At 42.7% G+C, this 19,090-nt stretch overlaps 1 protein-coding gene across 8 annotated transcripts in view; it reads right to left on the bottom strand.

The window, feature by feature from the left end:
• Positions 1–19,090, bottom strand: part of ANKHD1 (ankyrin repeat and KH domain containing 1) — a 117,471-nt gene that overhangs the window by 24,124 nt on the left and 74,257 nt on the right. For 6 of the 8 annotated variants that reach the window (XM_088522663.1, XM_088522661.1, XM_088522660.1 and 3 more), the window contains 11 exons: positions 17,311–18,054; positions 9,906–10,051; positions 9,643–9,754; positions 8,872–9,017; positions 5,763–5,905; positions 4,759–4,972; positions 3,330–3,505; positions 2,532–2,694; positions 1,781–1,876; positions 1,390–1,506; positions 144–318 (listed from right to left, as the gene is read on the bottom strand). In XM_088522663.1, the coding sequence (XP_088378789.1) occupies positions 144–318; positions 1,390–1,506; positions 1,781–1,876; positions 2,532–2,694; positions 3,330–3,505; positions 4,759–4,972; positions 5,763–5,905; positions 8,872–9,017; positions 9,643–9,754; positions 9,906–10,051; positions 17,311–18,054 (2,232 nt within the window). The remainder of the gene's footprint in view (positions 1–143; positions 319–1,389; positions 1,507–1,780; positions 1,877–2,531; positions 2,695–3,329; positions 3,506–4,758; positions 4,973–5,762; positions 5,906–8,871; positions 9,018–9,642; positions 9,755–9,905; positions 10,052–17,310; positions 18,055–19,090) is intronic. The other 2 variants (XM_088522665.1, XM_088522664.1) reach the window with 1 other exon arrangement.

Genomic DNA, 19,090 nt, shown 5'->3' on the forward strand with positions numbered 1-19,090 from the left:
CTGACTGCAGGGGGAAGAATTAGGACAGCAACTGTGTAACTACATCAGAATATCAGAAAAGCTTTCAAAAATGGGGAAGAGGGGAGCAAAAGAAGAGTGCAACACCACAACCATTTTTCTCATGAAAGTGTTATGCTCTTTACCTTCATCATCATTCTCCTCTTCATCATCATCTTCCTGCAGCTCTAGAGTTTCTTTAGGCTTGTTTTCTTCATCCTCTTCTTGTTTTCTTTTTTGTTCCTCTTTCTTCTTCTTTCTCTTTTCCTTTCTCTTCTCCCGTTTAGCTGCAAGAGCTTGTTTCCTGCTCTCCTCTCTCGACTATGTAGGAGAAAAACATCCATACTTAAACATTTTCCACAAACAAAGACCAAGTTATACCTATAATTCAGATCTTCTCCAGGAATCTGGGGGAAGGGAGGAAGGAGAAGAGAGCAGGATGAACAAGGATGACTTTGTCACATATTGAATCATTACACAAAAACTGGACAGATGTTACAGAAAAATGGGACCATCTGGTCCCCAAAACTTCTCCGGAATGACAACAGAATACGACGAGAACAAAAGAGATATTGTAAATATATATTTTGACCAGAAAGCAGCAAAAACCTCTCATTATTTCAGTCCATTATCAGAATTATTTAATAACTTCATCATTATGTCTGTAACAAAGCTTACTTTGTTTTCACTTGAGTTTATTTTGTTTTCATTCAAGTTTACTTTGTTTTGTATTTTGCAGAATGAACACAGGTAGCATTTTAAAGACTTGTTTTCAGTATGAGGAGTAAGTCGTGACAATTCTGCTATACCACAGTTTTGCTTATCAACTGAGTGGTGTTTAACAAGTTAACAAAATGAAAACCTGGCTAAAACTTCTGTCTTTATTAAATTATTATACAAATTCCTCCATTTAGCAGTCCCATTAAGAATGCTCAAGGACTTTCATAATTATTCAGGGAGACTTGTCAGCATCTCAGGGAAGGACAAGCTGATTTTCCTACTACTTGTTCAATTCCATTTAGCTCACCTGGCAACTTGTAGGTTTTTCTTTGTAAAACCGATCACAGGACAAAGCATCCCAACATATCAAACAACTGAGACTGGAGATCTCTCTTAGTCAGACCTATTTTCTGTGCTCAAAGTAATGCTACAACCTAAGGTAATCATCACCAAGTCCAAATCGAAGCTTTCCTAGACAGGACAGCGGAATGGCTAATGGCCAGAGTTTGATCCAATTTGTCATCCTCAGCATACTTTTTTATATATTAGATGAACGAAAGCGAATACAGTAACAGCATGAAGACTACTGCCCAACAAACAGAAACATCAATATAGCCTATGGATTTAGATATACTTTAAAGCACTACACTACAACAGCAACTTTCCACTCACTTTTTCCAGGTCTAGCTCCTTCAGCAGGATCGTTGCATTCTTGTTCGCCTCTGCAGCCTGCTGGTCTTTAGCTTTCACTATCGTCTCCACACACTGGTGACACTTTTTCAACAGGTCCTGGAAGGCAAACTTTCCTTACTAAAACATCTGTAACACTGAAATTAAGGACTAAGGCTTGCTCTACAGACATGAGATTGATTTCCCTGTATTCCAAAACATACAGCTACTTCCAATACAGTAAGATGCAAAACTGAATCCTAAACACTAAACCCTAGAAAAGACAGAGAACTGAGTACCTAAACATGAACATCCAGTTTTGAATATTTAAGATTTTCACGTGTTTATTTTTAATAGAAAGAGTGGGCTGCATCTCTTCTCAGAGTTCACGTACCTTGTCAGTTATAGTTGCTATGTACCGCATGCATTCAATGTCTGAAGGAAACTGGTTTACTTCTTTCACCAGGAACTGAACTACTTTCACATGACCCTGCAAAGAAAATTCAAATCTCTTTTGTATGCAACTGCTATTACTCAACATTAAAACACAAGTTTGCTATCTGTTATTTCAGTGCAAAAACTAGAAACAAGCAACAATGTTTCTGCAAAAACACTTTGGGGGATGAGAAGTGATTAGTTTGCTTAGTGCTGACTGAGTGTTTACTGTGGGATACACTGGCAGCAAAGACAGAGTCTCACAAACATATATTATTTTAAGGTACAGGGACCAAACCATGCCTGAGGGCACTGTCACTTCTTGGTGTTTTTAATGCTAGGACATGAGGCTCTCTCTACACCCTGCCTGTCACCCATACTCACCTTAGAGGAGAATTTAGAGGGAAATATGATAATATCGAGAGCTAGACCAGTGAAAGGATTTGGACACTGCATAACTAGAGATAAAGTTAATGTGTTTTTACAGAACGAAGCTTTTCACCTCTCAAAACACAGATCTTTGTGGTGCATCATTTGCTCTCCTCTAGGGAGGGTCTGAGATCTGTAGATGATTACCTTAAAACAGCCATTTTATCAAAAAAGTAATTCTAGTGTGTCATATCTGATTCTTCCAAAACTAAGCATTTAATATAAAAACCAAATTAGAAATTGTGTCGTGCAAACGGTCAGCACTCAGGCTGTTCCCCTACCTTGCGAAACGCAGACATCAGAGGGGTGATCTTGCGGTTGTCGGCCGCGTCCACGTCCGCTCCTGCCTGCACGAGCAGCTGCACGACGTCGTAGTGCCCCCCGTTGGCTGCCAGCCACAGCGGCGTGTTCCCCTTCTTGTTACGAACGTCGATGTGTGCCCCTCTGCAGTGGCATTGGCAAACAGGGTCAAGATCAGAAAATCAGGAAATCAGAGCATGCAACATCAGGCTATAGCTGAACATGCAATTCCAACCAGTGATATCTAGCATTCAGATGTAAAGATTTTGCCCCTGCTTTTCAAGTGACATCATAATAAAACCAAGTCCGTTTAAATCTCTCCTGTTCTCACTTCATAGCAATGAACACGCATCTAACTCAGTCTTCTGCATCAGTTAGCCAACTAGCTAACAAAGAGTTTAACTAATCTTTAGTTTTATGACCATCCATAACACAAAGAAGCCCCTTGAGATTTTAGGGGCACACAGGGATACCCTGCAATAGCTCTGGAGCTGCTCCACAAGAAACAGCAGAGCAGTGCTCACAGAGGGATTGCTGAACTACTACACAGCCCAGCCAGACTCTGCCTCTGGTCCCAGCCGTCTGCTTAGCTTCAGGCACAGTGGAGCTGCATGATACTCCAGGCTAATATTGGCATAGGAAGCAGATATTAGGCCCTACTTCCAAAGCTCCTATTCTCTTTGCTCTCAGATGTACACCACAAAGCAAAAAAGGGCATCGTGAGCACAGGAAATACAGCTAGGGCACAGGCATGCTACTGTTGAGAAGAAATAACTTACCGGTTAATCAGGAGCTCACAGAACTTGTAGTGACCCTTATCTGCTGCAATTGTTAAAGCTGTATCTCTTGAGGAAGGCACAGGTGGAGCATTAACATCTGCTCCTTTATCAAGGAGAACTCTTCCAACCTCTGCATATCCTCCTGAAGCAGCTTCCATCAGAGGTGTAAGACCAGTCTGTGCAAAAAGAGCGAGTTGCGCATTGTGAATTCTGTACAAGTAACTTTGGACAAAGCATTAAGATTTGTACACATGCAAGCCAGTTTTTTATTTAACTGTTTATGTTTACTTTAAGAGTCAAACTTAAAGCACCTTTCTCAGGGAAAAAGAAAAAAAAATCCTCTTGGACTTTGATTTACGCCAGCCTAAACTGACAACAAGGTACTACCAGTGACCAGTCTGAACAACAAAGAGTTTACAAAGAATCTCTAAAATGGAAGTACAGATCCAGATGCAGACACAAGTGTTTCTACAAAAACAGCCCAAAGCCTGGCTTTAGAAACACTGCAGCCTCCCGTAGCACCGAGGCTACCTGCAACCAACCTCGTGGGTAGGCCAGATCATTCAATAAACTTATATTAGCTGCTAACGCGTCCAACTCACCACTTGAGAGCTGGCTTTTATCCATATCCCTTGTTCTGCAGTCACAAGAAAAGCAGGCAGGGTAGATGGACATAGAAATTATTTCAGCAGCATTAGCAGTTAGCAAAAAATTCCTCTGTGCTGGAGAAATGAGGCTGGCTCTCTACACTAGCTTGTCTTATGGCGAGGCCCAGAATACCAAAGGATGGGACCTGTGGAGCATTTCAGAGGTCCAGGACGTCACAGTATTGAAGTCGTGGCTTCTATGTTAACACTACAGTTTTCATCTAACAGACCAGGGTTTGAACACACTCCCTGTGTTGATGTGGATGAGGCAGTCTGCTGTATCCGACAATTGATGTAAAAGTACTTTGCTCTTCTTCCTAGTCTTGAATTCACATATAAATATGTATACACCTATTTGTTCTGTTAATGTCATCCTTAACCCTGAAAAGCTTCTTGGCGCTGCTGAGCAAGAGTCAACCAAGACAAATTCCATTTTCATTTTCAGGAGGCTTAGTCAATCCTCCCCCAACATGGTGAATGGTCATCATTGCTATTTATATATTTTTTAAAAGGCTTACTTGGGAACATTTAACAAGCCCTCTAATTCTCCAATTGGGTAGTAGATTAAGTAACATATGCACCATCGCCAGCACTACAAACTGTTAGGCACAACCTTGAAACTTGCACATCAATAGGGACAAGCAGGTTTTTAATGAAACACTTTGGTTTCCACTAGCAAGGAGAAGTGTTCCAACACCTTAAGAAGAAAACAAACAAAAGGAAAACTCTTGGAAAAATGCACTGGCAAAAACAAGTCGTAAGAGGCGGTCATCCATGCTTACCTTAGCCCTGTGTTCCACGTTGGCCTTCCTGTCCAGAAGCAGACTGACCACCTCTGCTCGGCCCTGGAAACAGGCCAGCGTGAGGGCTGTGTTGCGATTGGTCTCGATCTGGGCATTAATATCGGACCCCATGTCAAGCAACAGCTTCACTGCAGGCACGTGGCCATTCATAGCAGCCAACATCAGAGGAGAAATACCTAGCTTGCTCCCAGTCCTAGAGAGAAAGAAAGAAAAACTACAATTCCCAGAACTGGGGAATGCTCTGTAAAAAATAAAAGCATATCCAAGAAGAACAAAATGCTTTAAGCCAGAAAAAAAACATACACCATACACAAATGTAGACATCTAAAGCACTAGCAATTCTGAGCTGATCACCAGAAACCACCAAAGTAACTACATGCAGTAGGAAAAATGCAATTTATATACCAGAAACAAATATTTCAGCTTTTACAAGTTCAGAGGGCTGAACACACTTTAAGCAACTTATGTTAAAAGGCAAGGCTGTACCTGAGTAAGAAAAGTGTCCTGAGATACAGCCAGAGTACTAACTTCTGGGTTTAGAACAAATGCTAGCTTTTCTACAATGAATAAAGAGGGCATTTAAGAGACTCAGTCAAATAATTTTGTTTTTCTTAGTGAATGAGAAATATTCTAACACACGGAGCTGCCTTGTGAGCTTTGGCTGGTTCCTTTTAGCTCTACTGGAAAAGTGTTGGACTTCCAGATCACAGAATGGTGGTAAAAACAGAGGGAAAGAATAGGCTAGCAAATCATATTGTCACTTTAAATTTAGATACGAGAGAAAAGAAGTTCGCCCGTGGCAGCTAGAAAGCAGCTAAAGCTGCTGATTAAGTTAGTGCGAACACAAAGGGGAACAGGAACAATGCAGCAAGGCTGCAAGAAGGCCTGAAAGCACTAAAGCCTACAGTGTGTATTTCATTATACAGCCAACAACACAATTTCTGTCCTACACTGCAGTTAATCTGATGCACAGGTTACGCTACCTTGAATTAATTTCTGCTCCAGCATTGAGGAGGATCTTGATGATATTGACATATCCACCAGACGCAGCAAGGCTTAACGGTGTATAGTCGGACACATTCCTATGTTCTTTATTTGCTCCTCGGGCCAACAGCAGATCAACAACCTGAAAAGACGGCATGGGTGTTAAAAGACATGTTCTGGCCACAGGTATTATCCAGGAACTGGAGGTGACCATGCCTTCCAGCACATGGTCAGTAGCTAAGCAAAGAGAGTATCAGTTTTCCTGTAGAAACTTTGCGTATGCGCTATGAGGAATAGCGACCAATCTTTTCACCAGCTCATATGCGTGGGTTGTAGTAGCACTTGTCTTCCAAAAAGATTATTTTACCTAATGAAAATTGCAAGGCTTTAAAGTGAAGCTCCTCCTGTGAATGTAAGTTAGAAAAAGGGGGGATATGTCCCACTTCCATATGTCTCGCGCTGTTTGAGCATCTCTTGCAGCAACTCCCACACTTTTAATTCACAGAATTCTTGAGCCAAGTTTGACCATCTGTGTTACAGGCTTTCCAACCCAATACACAGACCAACTGACAGCAACCAAAGCAGCGAGAGGAAGGACTTCTGTCCACTGAGCAGAAGTTTCCTCAAGAAAAATAGAAGGGGGGAGGAGGAGGGGGAGGAAGAATCAAAACGTGTCACACTGCACTTCACTGATTGATTTTAAGCTAGAAAAAATAAATAGCTCCTCCACAAGTTGCTAAGCCAGAAATATAAAAGGTGGACACTGGCACAAGCAGAAAACAAAGAAACAAACAAAGAAAAAAACGAAACACAAGCGGACTTAAATATCACAGAACAACTGCAGCTGGGCGGGACCTCCAGATCATCTAGTCCAAACGCCCTGCTCACGCACGTTGCTCAGGACCCTGTCCAGGCAGCTTGGAGGGTTTCCAGGAACGCAGACTCCATCACCTCCCTGGGCAATCTGTTCCAGTCCTTTGTCACCTTCACAGGAAAATGGATTTTCCCCAGTTCGGCAGAGCTTCCTGTGATTCTGTTTGTGCCCACTGCCTCTCACCCCATCCCTGGCACCGAGGAGGCTGCCGCTGCCTCCTGCAGGCCGAGCGCCCTCTTCGCGGCCTGCGGGTCTGAAGGAAGATGCTGCTTCCCTGCAGCAGCTCTGGAACCCTGTTCTCCTGGGCAGTCCAGGACCGGCCCAGGACCCAGCACCGCTCGCCGGGTGCAGCACAGGGGAAGCGGCACCTCTCTACCTGCTGCCAACACTCTTGCCGATGCAGCGCAGGAGGCCTCCTTTGCCACAGGGGCACGTTGCCATTTCGTGATCAAGCTGGTGTCCCCCAGGACTCCCAGGCTCTTCTCTGCAGAGCTGCTCTCTGCTAGAGCAGCCTCCAGCCCGTACTGGCTCATGGGGTCTGGATGCAGGACCCTGCTCTTGCCTCTACACTTGCCCAAGACCTCAACTTGCCTATGAGGACATCAGGGGAGACAGTCCCAAAAGCCTTAAGCCAAGGCAGACAACAGTCACTGCTCTCCCCTTCACCTACCCAGCCGTCCTACCCCCTGCCAAAGGCTATGAGGTTGGTTAAGCAGAATTTCCCCTTCCGACCCATGGTCACTGATCCCAACCACCTTCTTTTGTCCGAGCTGCCTCATCACCTTGCCGGAGGCGGAGGTGAGGCTCATGGGCCTGCAGTTCCCTAGGTCCTCCTGCTTTGCCTTCTCAAGCCCACCATGACATGCGCGTTCTTGCAGGCTCCAGGCACCTCTCCTGATTACTGTAGCCTTTCAAAGATGCCCCCAGTGAGGCCTTGCACCGACACTGGCCAGCTCCCTCAGCATGTGTGGGCCCATCCCAGCAGGGCCCATGAACTTGTGCACAGCCAGTTTCTTTTAAGAGGTCTCTAATCTGCTCCCCCTCTACCCAGGGATGTATCTCCTCCCTGCTCTCCAGGGCCTGGGATTCCTGAGCGCCAATTTTTCTAGTAAAGACTGACAGGAAGAAGTAGCTCTGTCCTTTCTGTGTTCTTTGCCACCAAAGGCCCTGACCCACTCAGCAGCAGGCCCACTTTTCCCCTACTCATTCTTCTGTTATGGTTGTATTTATAGAAGCCCTTCCTGTTGCCCTTGACATACCCTGACAGAATAAATTCTGGGTGGGCCTTGGCTTTCCTAGTGTCATCCCTGCATACTTGGACAACATCCCTATATTCCACCTAAACAACCAGTATCTGCTTCTACCTCTGTATACTTTGTTGTTATGTTGATTTTTTCCAGGAGATCCTCCATCGTTCATGTAGTACTTTTAGAAATAATTATTTAACTTACTAAGTTATCAAGGGCTGTGTGTAGCACTTGTACCACAAAAGATCTGCAACTCCAAACTCAAAGCAGGTATCTTCCAATTTTAAATACTTGAATCCCTAAAAATTCCCAACTTTATCACTCTCTTCTTTGTCATAAAAACCAAAAAACCCCAACACATAACAGAACAAACCCCCCACAATTACGCTGATAAAAAACTGAAATCCCCTAACGGAATAATATAATTTGCCTTTATAATACAGGGCATGTCCACAGTGGATCTGCATCTGTCAGCCCTGCATATTACCACTGCAATGCATACACAAAATTCTGACTGCCCTCACTGGGTGCCTGCACTGGCTGTGTCAGCTCTGGATGCATAAAGCAAGTGTTTCATAAACAGTTTTTTTTTCATTATAAATGTATATTTATACACATTTATTATAATATGTATAAATATAATAACAATATATTATAATATATTAATGTATATTATATAAAAATATATATAATATAAATAATAATGTGTAGGAATTATAAATGTAAAAAAGTGCATGTGTGTATTTAAATATTTTTTAAATATATGTCTGTACGTGTGTGTATTTTATATATACACACATACAGTCTTTTCTCTTGGGAGGAGAAAAAAAAAGGCTAAAACACTAGCCTTAAAAGGCTAAAGCTACATTTATGCAGTTTAGAAGCCTTCTTGAAAAAAAGATGTTTTAATCTACCACGAAAAATATCCTAAGTTTTAAAAAAAAAAACAATTCAAACATTCGAACACAGTCTGACGTCCGTCTGTACCTCTTGGCGTCCGCCGGAGCAGGCCAGGGAGAGCGGAGTGTCCTTCGTGCGCTCAGACTGGGCTTCTATATCCCCACCCTTGTCTAAAAGGATTTCCACTACACCAACATGTCCAGCAGTTGCAGCCAGAATCAAAGGCGTAAAACCTAATGGAAGAGAAGATGGAATTAAAAGCAACCTGGAGAAACACAGAGCTACTCACTGGCTGAAATGCTCAAGTTCATTTACCATAAATTATCCTGATTTCACAGTTTTTCTAATTAATTCCTCTTTTATAAAACTCGTAACAGTTAACAAAATTAACACACCTGCATTGTGCAACTTCCAATGGTAGAATCTTGGCTCTAGAGGTTTTTTTTTTTTTTTTTTTTTTTTTTGCCAAATTTAACTACTGTGAAAGACATGATACGCAGCCCAAGAAATTACTCTGCTAGTTTTGTCAATCAAGATTTGAGATTTCCACCAATTAGCCACTCTATGTAGAGAGCCAAAATCTTTTGTGTATCATAGGGTGAAGTAGTCCATATTTCAACAAATCTTATTAAGATTAAGGCTGCTCAGACAGACACATTTCCTTTTAAAAATGAAGCTGGAAAGCCAGGCAATATCACTTGCTTTTTATAATCAACGTATCTCCATGAAGTGGAAAAAGGCAGTATTACTTTTCTGCATGCTCATCACTTTCTGAAGCAAGGGAAGCTAAACAACTGTTTGAAACTTGCTGCGTCACACTGTGCATTAAGGTCGAACTGTTTCACCATGTGAGCTTACCCTTCTTGTCTCTGTGTTCAATATTGGCACCACGTGCTATCAGAACGGATACAAGTTCTTCGTGACCGCCTGCACACGCCAGCGTCAGAGCCGTGTCGTGATTACTTTCAGTCTTCACGGTTGGGAAGAAAAAGAAATGGATGTTCAGCAATTCCAAAATATTCTAAGCAAAAAAATTCTAAGCACAGCACTAAATTAATTCTCCCCGCGCTTCCAGAGGGAAGCGAAGGGAGCGCATTCAGTGCTGAAGAGGAAGTACTCACGTGCGCATCGATGTCCACCGAGGGGTACATGGGGAGCACGGCCTGCGGTGCCACGGCGCTCGGCGCCTGGGGACAGGGCTCCAGCGGGGGCGATTCCGCAGCGTGCGAGGAGCCGGCCGAGCCGCTGGGCACTCTGCTATTCACAGCTGAAAAGCAACACCGGATTATTAACGCCCTCTTCGCAATTCCCGATTTATTTGTTAAAGATTTAGTCTTACAACGTGTATGAATATTACACAGGGTAGGGTAAGGGGAACAAAAAAAGCACTGCTAAAAAAACAAATGAGTTAGTAACTCGCACAAAGAATCCTTCCTGCAGGTAAATAATGAAAGTATCTCCAAGCTTAAGGTTAGGAAAATAATTTTATTAGTTTGTAAACATTATGAAGATTATGATATTAGTTATCCTTTTAAAAGTGAAACCATCACTGTTAGCTTTCAGCTATATGCTCACTCTAAGCAAGCAGAATTAAAATGCAATCCTAATGTTCCAATATAAAGCACCAGTGGGGAACTCCAAGTACTTCACGCAAAGGTTAGTGCATACTAAGTTTCCATAGAAAGGTTTCAGAGGAAGAGGAACAGCCACTTACTCTTTTATTGCATCTCAGATTCAAAGCAACCCATGAAGGGTGGAAGAGAAACAGGCAGGAAGTGGTGATCAACAGAAACATGAAAACTGAGCAATTGTTCACGCTCCCTAAAATTTACTGTGAACAGAGCTGTTCAAAAAAAGAGCTGCAAAATTCCATCATGAAGATAGGCCTCAGTTTACCTACACAAGCAATTGAGTAGTGAGTCTGTATTTAAACATTTCAAGCAGAACTTGATGACTGAAAATTAGATTTTACTGAATTGGCTTTACATGTGAAGGCCGAGAAAGCCAAAAGGAAGCAGAACAACCACCCTGGAGACACATGTCCTGCAGGGCCAGGACCACGGCCTGGCTCCAGCACAGGGAAAGGATTGGAAGGGAACCCACACGAATCGAGGGCCCTCAACTCCCACAGAAGTTCCTGACACCGTTTGCTAAGGGAATTGGGCACCGAGTTCCCTCATTTCCCTATGGTGGCGAGCCAGGCTCATGCAAAAGCCCTAGGGGACAGACAGTTTTCAGAGAAAAGGCCAAATTTCTACACTTACTGATCCTGTTAAAAATAACATTTAATTAGCTCTGATTGAGCCAGAAGTGTGTGTGTGTTTCTGCAATATTCCCAAAATAAGCCCTTGATGGAAAACACTAACAAGTGTAGGTTAAGAAATAAATAGTGGCAATATTTTGCTTTTGTTCTAGTGTTTCAAATGGGGAGATAAAGGATAAGACATGTGCAGATCAGCATGTGAACATAAAGTTTTGTGAAATCCTCCCAATAGCTGCAATTAAACAATCTGACATTGGAGGTATCACTAAACTTACACACCCGTAACTCCTCAGAGGAAAACCGTGTATCTGGAAAACTCTTAGGAAAAGCCTCAATATGAGGCAACATCACTGATTAAGCCTACACTTATATGACAGCGTAAGTGTGAAAAAGGGAAAACGGGTTGGAGCAAGGATGGGTCAAGACAGGGCTCAGAACAGCCTGGGGAGGTGGAGACAGACCCTAGAGACGGCCCTTTGTAGCTGCACTTTGTAAAAGCCTATTTAATGCCCAGCATTTCCCTGGGTGCATTAAAACCTGGCTACTGCATTAAAACAAGAGCACGTTGTTATCCTTGGATACAAACAGACTTGACTTTTGCTTCATTCATAAGCTACATGAACAGGTCAGGTTAGTTCTAGAAGTTTCTACCATAACAGCTCCCACATCTCATCTGCTTACTCCGTATCACCACTTACATGTCTCAGCATGAGAACTAATTAATATAATGCACTTCTTTTCTTGCTCAAATCACTAAAGTGCAAAGCACTAAGTGGATTTCTAATGATTATTCCTTCCAAAATACAAGACAGCAAATTGCCCTGTTAATAACTGATTTCACTTACAATCAAATTAGTCCCTCCTAAGAAAGATATTGGCTTGATGATTTCACATCCTACAGCTATACATTATTATTAAATATATCTGTATCTGTCTGTATCTATATAGATGCGCATGCTACATACATATAAAGCAGCAGAAAGTGAACAAAGATAGACTCAGCTATTTTAAGCTACTTTTCCTTAATGGAATATATTTAATGCCACATTTACAGATTCAGCAAAGCTTCTACATTCCCTATATTTTACAGCCCTGACTGAATATGTCACAGCATTTTTCTCGAATGCTTTAGATTTTCATCAGGTGCTTGAAATAGGGGAATATGTGTTAAAGCACTTGCACAATAGCAGTCACGTCCGGGGCAGAGAGCACACCAAAGCGAGGAGAAATACAGCTAAACGGGGTACTTAACAATAATCCAACCTCTGGTTTTAAATACAATCTAGGAACTAGCAGTGCCACAATGTAATATTCTGATCTTAGGTACTCAGTGCCTGTTTTAAGGGTCGTTTTACTTCCTTAGCAGGGCAGGCAAGCTCAAAAGCTGGCCCGGTGGCAACGTCGTTACAACCTGTGCCCTGCGCCCACAAAGCTGCACAAAGCCGCTCTCGCTAGGTGAAAAAGCAGGAATCACAGAATCGTGGAACGCTTAAAGTTGGAAGGGACCTCTCGAGGTCATCTAGTCCAACCCCCTGCACGCGCAGGGTCACCTAGAGCACGTGGCACAGGGCTGCGTCCAAGCGGGTTTGGAAGATCTCCAGAAAAGGAAACCAGGGGCGGTGGCACCGGCCGGACCATGGACCACGGCCGCCTGCGGGCTGGAAGACGACGAAAGGAGTCGGCGGCTCATCCGGCACAACTGCCGCTGGAGACGGTGCCGTCCTCGTGCCCGAACGCGCTCCGGGAGGAGCGACGCGTGCAATCCCGCCGGTGCCTCCCCGCCGCGAGGGGAACGCGGCTCATCCAGAGCCCCTGTGAGAAGTGCCTGGGAACGAGCTCGGCAATTTGGCTGGAAACCCCAGGCCTGCTTTCAAGGCGCTGCTGCTTGGCAAAGGGCGTCTGCAGCAGCCCCAGCCGGCACGGCGTATTCCCTGGCACGCCGGCGCTCCAGGCGCTGCAGCGGGGCGGGACAGGGGCTCCGGAGCTGCATGGACTACTTCTCCTCCAGATTCCACCCACTACTTTTATTTTATTTAAACCTCACCAGCTCACGCAGTTCGGGGGACTCTCAGAATCTTTAGCTATGCTGCAACGTCACCATCTGAGATGGGGCAGAGAGAAAACCAAGGTGCACATCAGCACGTGAAGGAGCACAGATGTTCTGCGGGTACCACCACATCAAAACAGCTCCTCCTTTGGCTTTCAAAAAAAAAGTTCTTTATCACACTTATTTTAATGGTATTGGTGCATTTCTGAAGCTCTCAGGCCACCTTGAGGGCTGGATAATTTGGTTTGAAATCTGGAAGTTCAAGCGCCCTTTGAGGAAATTTGCAGGATTTGGTCCAATGTGACACAAATTTTACCTAAACTAGATAAAACTAGGTGAATAAATCACATGGTACAGACAAGCAGATAAACAAGGTTGACAATGACACACAAAAAAATCAACTTGGTGCATCAGTTTTCAAAACAGAGTCACCTCCTACTGAACACACCGTTGTCCTTTCACCAGAAGGGTTACCAAGGCCAAACCCATAGCCCAGCACTGACTCACAACCTGTCCAATTTTTGCAAAGAGCACCATAAATCATTAGAATATACTTATTTTTGACACAGCTTTGGGAATACTTCTGTAGACTTAAATATTCAGAAGACTCTCAAAATAATAATAACAAAAGAATATCCCCCCACATACACACAATCTACACTAAATGTGAACTTTAAATGACAAACTAAAAAGAATTCTGTTTCCCAACTTTATAAACAACTCGCATTTTTTCCCAGGGATTTTCCTTAAGATCAGGGTAAAGTTTAAGGCAAATCTCCAAAGATGTGGATGACTACTTCCCAAATGCATGAAAAAATATCACTGGAGACATGAATAGAAATAAATGGGTGCAAGAACCTGGCAAATTTATCTACATGTAACTCCCAAGCTATTGCTCAAGCTTCTGCTTGAGCAAAGGCTTCTGCAGGATATCGCAGCTGCAGTCTGAAAATGATTTTACATAAAAATTGTTACGCTGCGAGCATGTATATGCATGACTGTATTTCGGTTTTATCTTTCATCACTAGATATTTTCAGGACAAAAACAACTAATCCTATTTGTGACCAAGCAACCATTCTGCTCTGCACCTTTTAGGTCTTCGCTTTTTGATGAAGGATGTGGGACCATGCAACTTTTAACCAACACGTTGCTGTGTGCAGGCCTCTGTGCATGAGCAGCTGCTCCTCAGTTTATAAACGAGCATTTCTCGCTCCAGATGATCCTAGTGAGCAGCATTGCTCCAAACACTCACCCTAAAAAGAGGGATTGGAAGGTCATGTTTAAGTCCTGGCAGTCTCAGACAGAAGCGTGCAGAAATGCTACCTCCTATCCTGAAAGCATCAGCCAAGCAGAACAAGCAGGAATAAAAATATTCCAAAATAGAGACAAAATCCTCATCCTGAGTATCTTAAAAGCAGCAAGGAAGCTCCAATGCGGAGATGGAGAGTGTGAACCGAAAGAAGCTTCAACTATGCAACACAAGTGCTTCAGGAAACCAAATTTGTAGGAGCCAATGAAAATCAGCTTTGACAGCCTTGTTCTCATCCAAAGCCATGACACAAAAGATTCTATTATTTGCCCTTATATTTACACTAATAACCCGTTCGAAGAGTAAAGGACCACAGTATAATTTTGATTCTAATATGCTACAAATCCAAAGAAACAACCAGGAGCCAATGGCAGCGTTTTTGCTTTAATACAGCCGAATCAGCCAGCAAACCAACGAGCTGAGGTTTTGGGGAACCCTGCCGTCCTCCTGCCTGCAGCCAGCGCCACCTGAAGCCCTGCAGAGCTTCCTGCTTCTGCACTTCCACTGGCAAGAACAACAACAAAGTACATCTTTTAAAAGAGAGTCATGGGAGTTCTAAAAAAAGGGTTGTTGGAAGATTTTTGGGTTTTTTTTTTTCTAAAATATCTCTACAAAATTGAGGACTAATGGGCAAATTTGCACATTAAATATAAGCCCATTTTAAGCACAGATCAAGGAGTCCAGAGTAAACCAAGTGAGGTGCCTTTACAGTTCATTTTGAAACCTCCACAAATTTTAGATTGAGGATTATGATTTACAAAGGGGTTGCTTTTATCAAAGTCTGGAATCTTAAAAAATAAATCAATTGATTAAGCGAAATACTACAAGCTATTGGAAGAGATTTAGAAAAGTGAAACACGAATTCAAATACAGAAACACAGAATTCAAATAAGAATTTCAGAAGAAAATACATTTCAGTAAAGCAACTGAAGTAAATTCCCTTTTGCGGTAGCCCCTTAAACGGGTGAAAATACATTTAGTTGCCTCTCTGTTGTTTCTGCATAATTTCTGCATAATTTTACATTATGCAATTTCTATGGATTTTGAAATGAGGAAACCTCATTTCTTAAAAAACTGCCTTTAGCGAGTTGCAAAACAGGAAAACTGCCAAATACAAGTATTCATAGTCAAAGACCATATTTAAAACATCTCTCTTCAAAGGATTTGAATATAAAGAGGAGTTCCTGCTTGCTTTCAGCTCTCCCCCATCCCCCAGAATGGGGCATTTCCTCTGTTTTCTGCCACGACGTGGAGGGACCAGGCGGGTTTTGCCCGGGTCTCGCTGCCGGGCTCAGCTCGAGGCCGGGGGGAGATCGCTGAAGCAGCACCAGGAGCCCCAGTTCCCGCTGCTGCGCTCGGCTGACTGCAAACACTTTTCTCTCTAATAATTTTTGCTAAAGACTATAAAGCTCAAGAGCAAGGGGTGCACTGAATATTTCAAATATAACATGCTAACTATTAAAGCCTGCATGCTACATGGGCTTGTGCCAAGCAAGTTGTTAACAACTACTCCAAAGATTTGGCCCTTGCTTTGCCCTCGCACCTCCCAATTTTCCTCCTCGTATGCTCAAGCACCAAATCTCATGTAGTGGCGTTTAATAATCATCTAACTGCATTTCTGTTGTAAAGATAGCTGAATATTCCTAAGGACGCCTGAGAGCTGTGGATGAACGACACCATACCAGAAAATACAAAAGGGAACTAAGCCGGTATCACTAAAGGAAATTCCAGGGAAATTGTAGAGATGAAGGGAGCCAACATAACAGAGCCCAACTATTTCACCTACTGAGATCTCCCGGGAAAACTGCAAAGTTGCAGTCAGCCGTGGTTTGTACGAGCCTCGCTCCAGTGAGCTGCCATCCTGACCATTCCTGGGAATCGTTAGCAAAAAAGTCTTATTCCACATTTCCAAAAGCACGAGGGGAACTTCAGAGGACAGGGAAGCGACCACAGAGAGGAGGAAAAAAGACAAGAAAATAAAGGAGGAGGCACAGACAGAAGCAGAGAATCGAGAAACACAGTTAAAATACAAAATAATAAAAAGTAATAATTTTAAAAAGCTACAGGCTAAATAGGCACAGCCTGAAACAACAGTGGTTATATCCTGCATACATCCAGCAGAAATCCTCCTGAAACAGGTGAAAAGAAACTCAACAGAAATGACACCGCTTTGCACAAGAGGGCCTGCCCGACCCCGCTTGTATCTTCATGCAGTTATCAGCAAAGCAAGGAGGTTTGGATGTGCTTTCATCCACACAACAGGACACATTTTGGCCACATGTTACAGCTGAGAAGCAGTTACTCCTGTTCAACATCCACGGTCTAGAAGGTATTCTGAAAACACAAGCCATTACAGGGAGGCACTGAAGAACTACATTGTTTGGCACAGATTCCAGGTGGGTTTAAAGTGTAGCAGCACTTCCAGCAGAACGGAGCCAGATACATTTGTCAACACAAGTGCCAATATTTTGGAATTTTCTAGAGGTGGCTACAACACTAAGGAAATTCACTGAGGTAATAAGCCCATATGTAAAATCCTATCAAAGAAGAAAAAATTGTAATTTTTTTTTAGGGGGGGGAGGGTGTTTCCTAATGGCCACTTCTAATCACTCATGATTAGGCTTTCAAAAGAAGCATAGAAAAAAAAAAAGATGAGGGCACAGGGGGTAAAGCACGTCTTCAGGACAGGAAGTTCTGCACTTTGGAAAGACTTTTGTTTGTTTGTTTTTAAAGTCTCATGTTAGAATTGGAAGTGCCTGTTAGGATTAATAGCACTAATGAGGAATTTTACTCTTAAGCAAGTATTCCCAAACTGGAAAACCCCAAGATGTTTTTGGAGGGAAGGAGAGAAAGGGAAAACTGAGCACACAAATTAATGCAAAAAATAGGTATATTTCTCAACCCACCTGCTATTAGGTCATCAAGAGTGTCGGTAAGCGTCTGTGCTGGAGTGGCAACCATTAATCCGTCTGGTTCTTGAACTAACAGCCCCTGCCCAGCAATTTGCTGCTGCTGTCCTACATTCTGCTGATTACCTAATGCTTTCTGCAGTTCAAGAGACTCTGTCCCATTATAACCTAAATTACCAGAAAAATTACATTGCGGAGTTGGCAAAGGCTGGATGGGGACAAACTCTATTTGTTCAGCAGGTGGTGGAGACTGTTGTTGCTCGTCATCTTTAGACAAGATTGTGTCAACCTGAGGTAACCCTGAAAAGTTATCCTCTGGCAGACCCTTATCAGCTTCCACTTCTGGGAAGACCCCTGTGAGTGGGCACTGCTGTTGCAGGGGAAGTGCTGTGTCTGTCTGACCTTTGGTCTCCAAATATTCTTTGGTAAACTGCTGTTGGGTTTTCATCTGCAACTGCCTTTCCACCTTCTGCAGCTCCTTCAATATTTTCTTCTTCTTCTGTACTTGTTCTTCTCTGTTCTTTTTAAGTTCTTCAATCTTATCTTTATTTAAAGGTTCACCTTGAATTAATTCCAATGATTTAAGTTGTGCTTTTTCAATAGCACTAATTCTCTGTCCAAGTTCATTCAGCTTGCCTTCAGTCTCTTCTACTATGCACTCCAAAGGCTGGTATGGGTGAAAAGGTGGCAGTAGGTCCTTATCTGCTACCTGCAGGGAACTTGACTTCTGCTTGGATGCACCTAAGCACATGAAAAATGTTTGAAAAAATGCCATGCTGAAGATACCCCATTCCTCCCCTCTCTCCCACCAAAAAAAAAAAAAGTAAAAAAAAAATAAATCTTTACAACTAACACTGCACATCTGTCAAACCACAGAAACGTAAACCCTAAACTCTATTTTAAGACAGGTCAAAGCAAATAGCTGGAATTGTCAATATTGATCCTAAATACAATATTGATCTCTCAAACACAGCTATTTTATTTTTCAGGAATTGGGAACCTTGTGATTTCTCATATACCTGACAATGCATCTGTTGAGTCAAATCAGTAAGGAAAGCAAGGCCGTCCAAATAATGTACTGTGAGCTCAGAGTTGATCAGCTGTGCAGAGCAAATTACACTAACATAAGCATAAGCCTTTCCCAAGGTTTCCACGGCTACCTTCCAAAAGAAAAGTTGCAAGCAAAAACAGTCTAGATTTAAGAGAGACCAACTCTACAGGAAGTTTGATATTCGGAACTGCTATTTCTCCAAATGCTAGAGCATTTCCCAAACAGAATCCTGCCTCTGCAAACTTAAAAACCTACACAAATCTATTTTAAGCTTGGGCATCTTTTTAAAAGCCCTGACAGAAAAGGTGACCTCCTGCTTGCCTCCCTGTCTCCACTAACGAATTAGCAATTCGGATCACTGTGAAGGCCTAAACAAAACAAAATGAAAAAGCACTTCAAAACCTATCTAGCAAGAACCACGTCAGCAGCGGCCTGCAGGCAACACGAGCTGCTTTTTGGAAAGCCCGGTATGCAAAAACTGCAGTCAAATCTTAAGCATTTAGTAAAGTCCTATTAGGAAGTAATCAGCTCAGTGTTTAAAAAAAAAAAGAAGAGTTTGATTAAAAGTGGGAAAGGCTTTAGCATCAAAGAATATAGTATGGTAGCTCTCATTCCATAAATAATGCTGTATGTAGTAAAATGTATGTCTTTGAAAAGAGACAGCTTGAACACTAATAGAATGGACTCACGCAATTCATCATTGTCTAAGACTGTCTAATTCTTTTA

This window comes from Tinamus guttatus, unplaced genomic scaffold (genome assembly GCF_059628265.1).
Source record: "Tinamus guttatus ecotype Peru unplaced genomic scaffold, ASM5962826v1 Tinamus_guttatus_pri_ptg000155l, whole genome shotgun sequence".
Lineage (NCBI taxonomy): Eukaryota > Metazoa > Chordata > Aves > Tinamiformes > Tinamidae > Tinamus > Tinamus guttatus.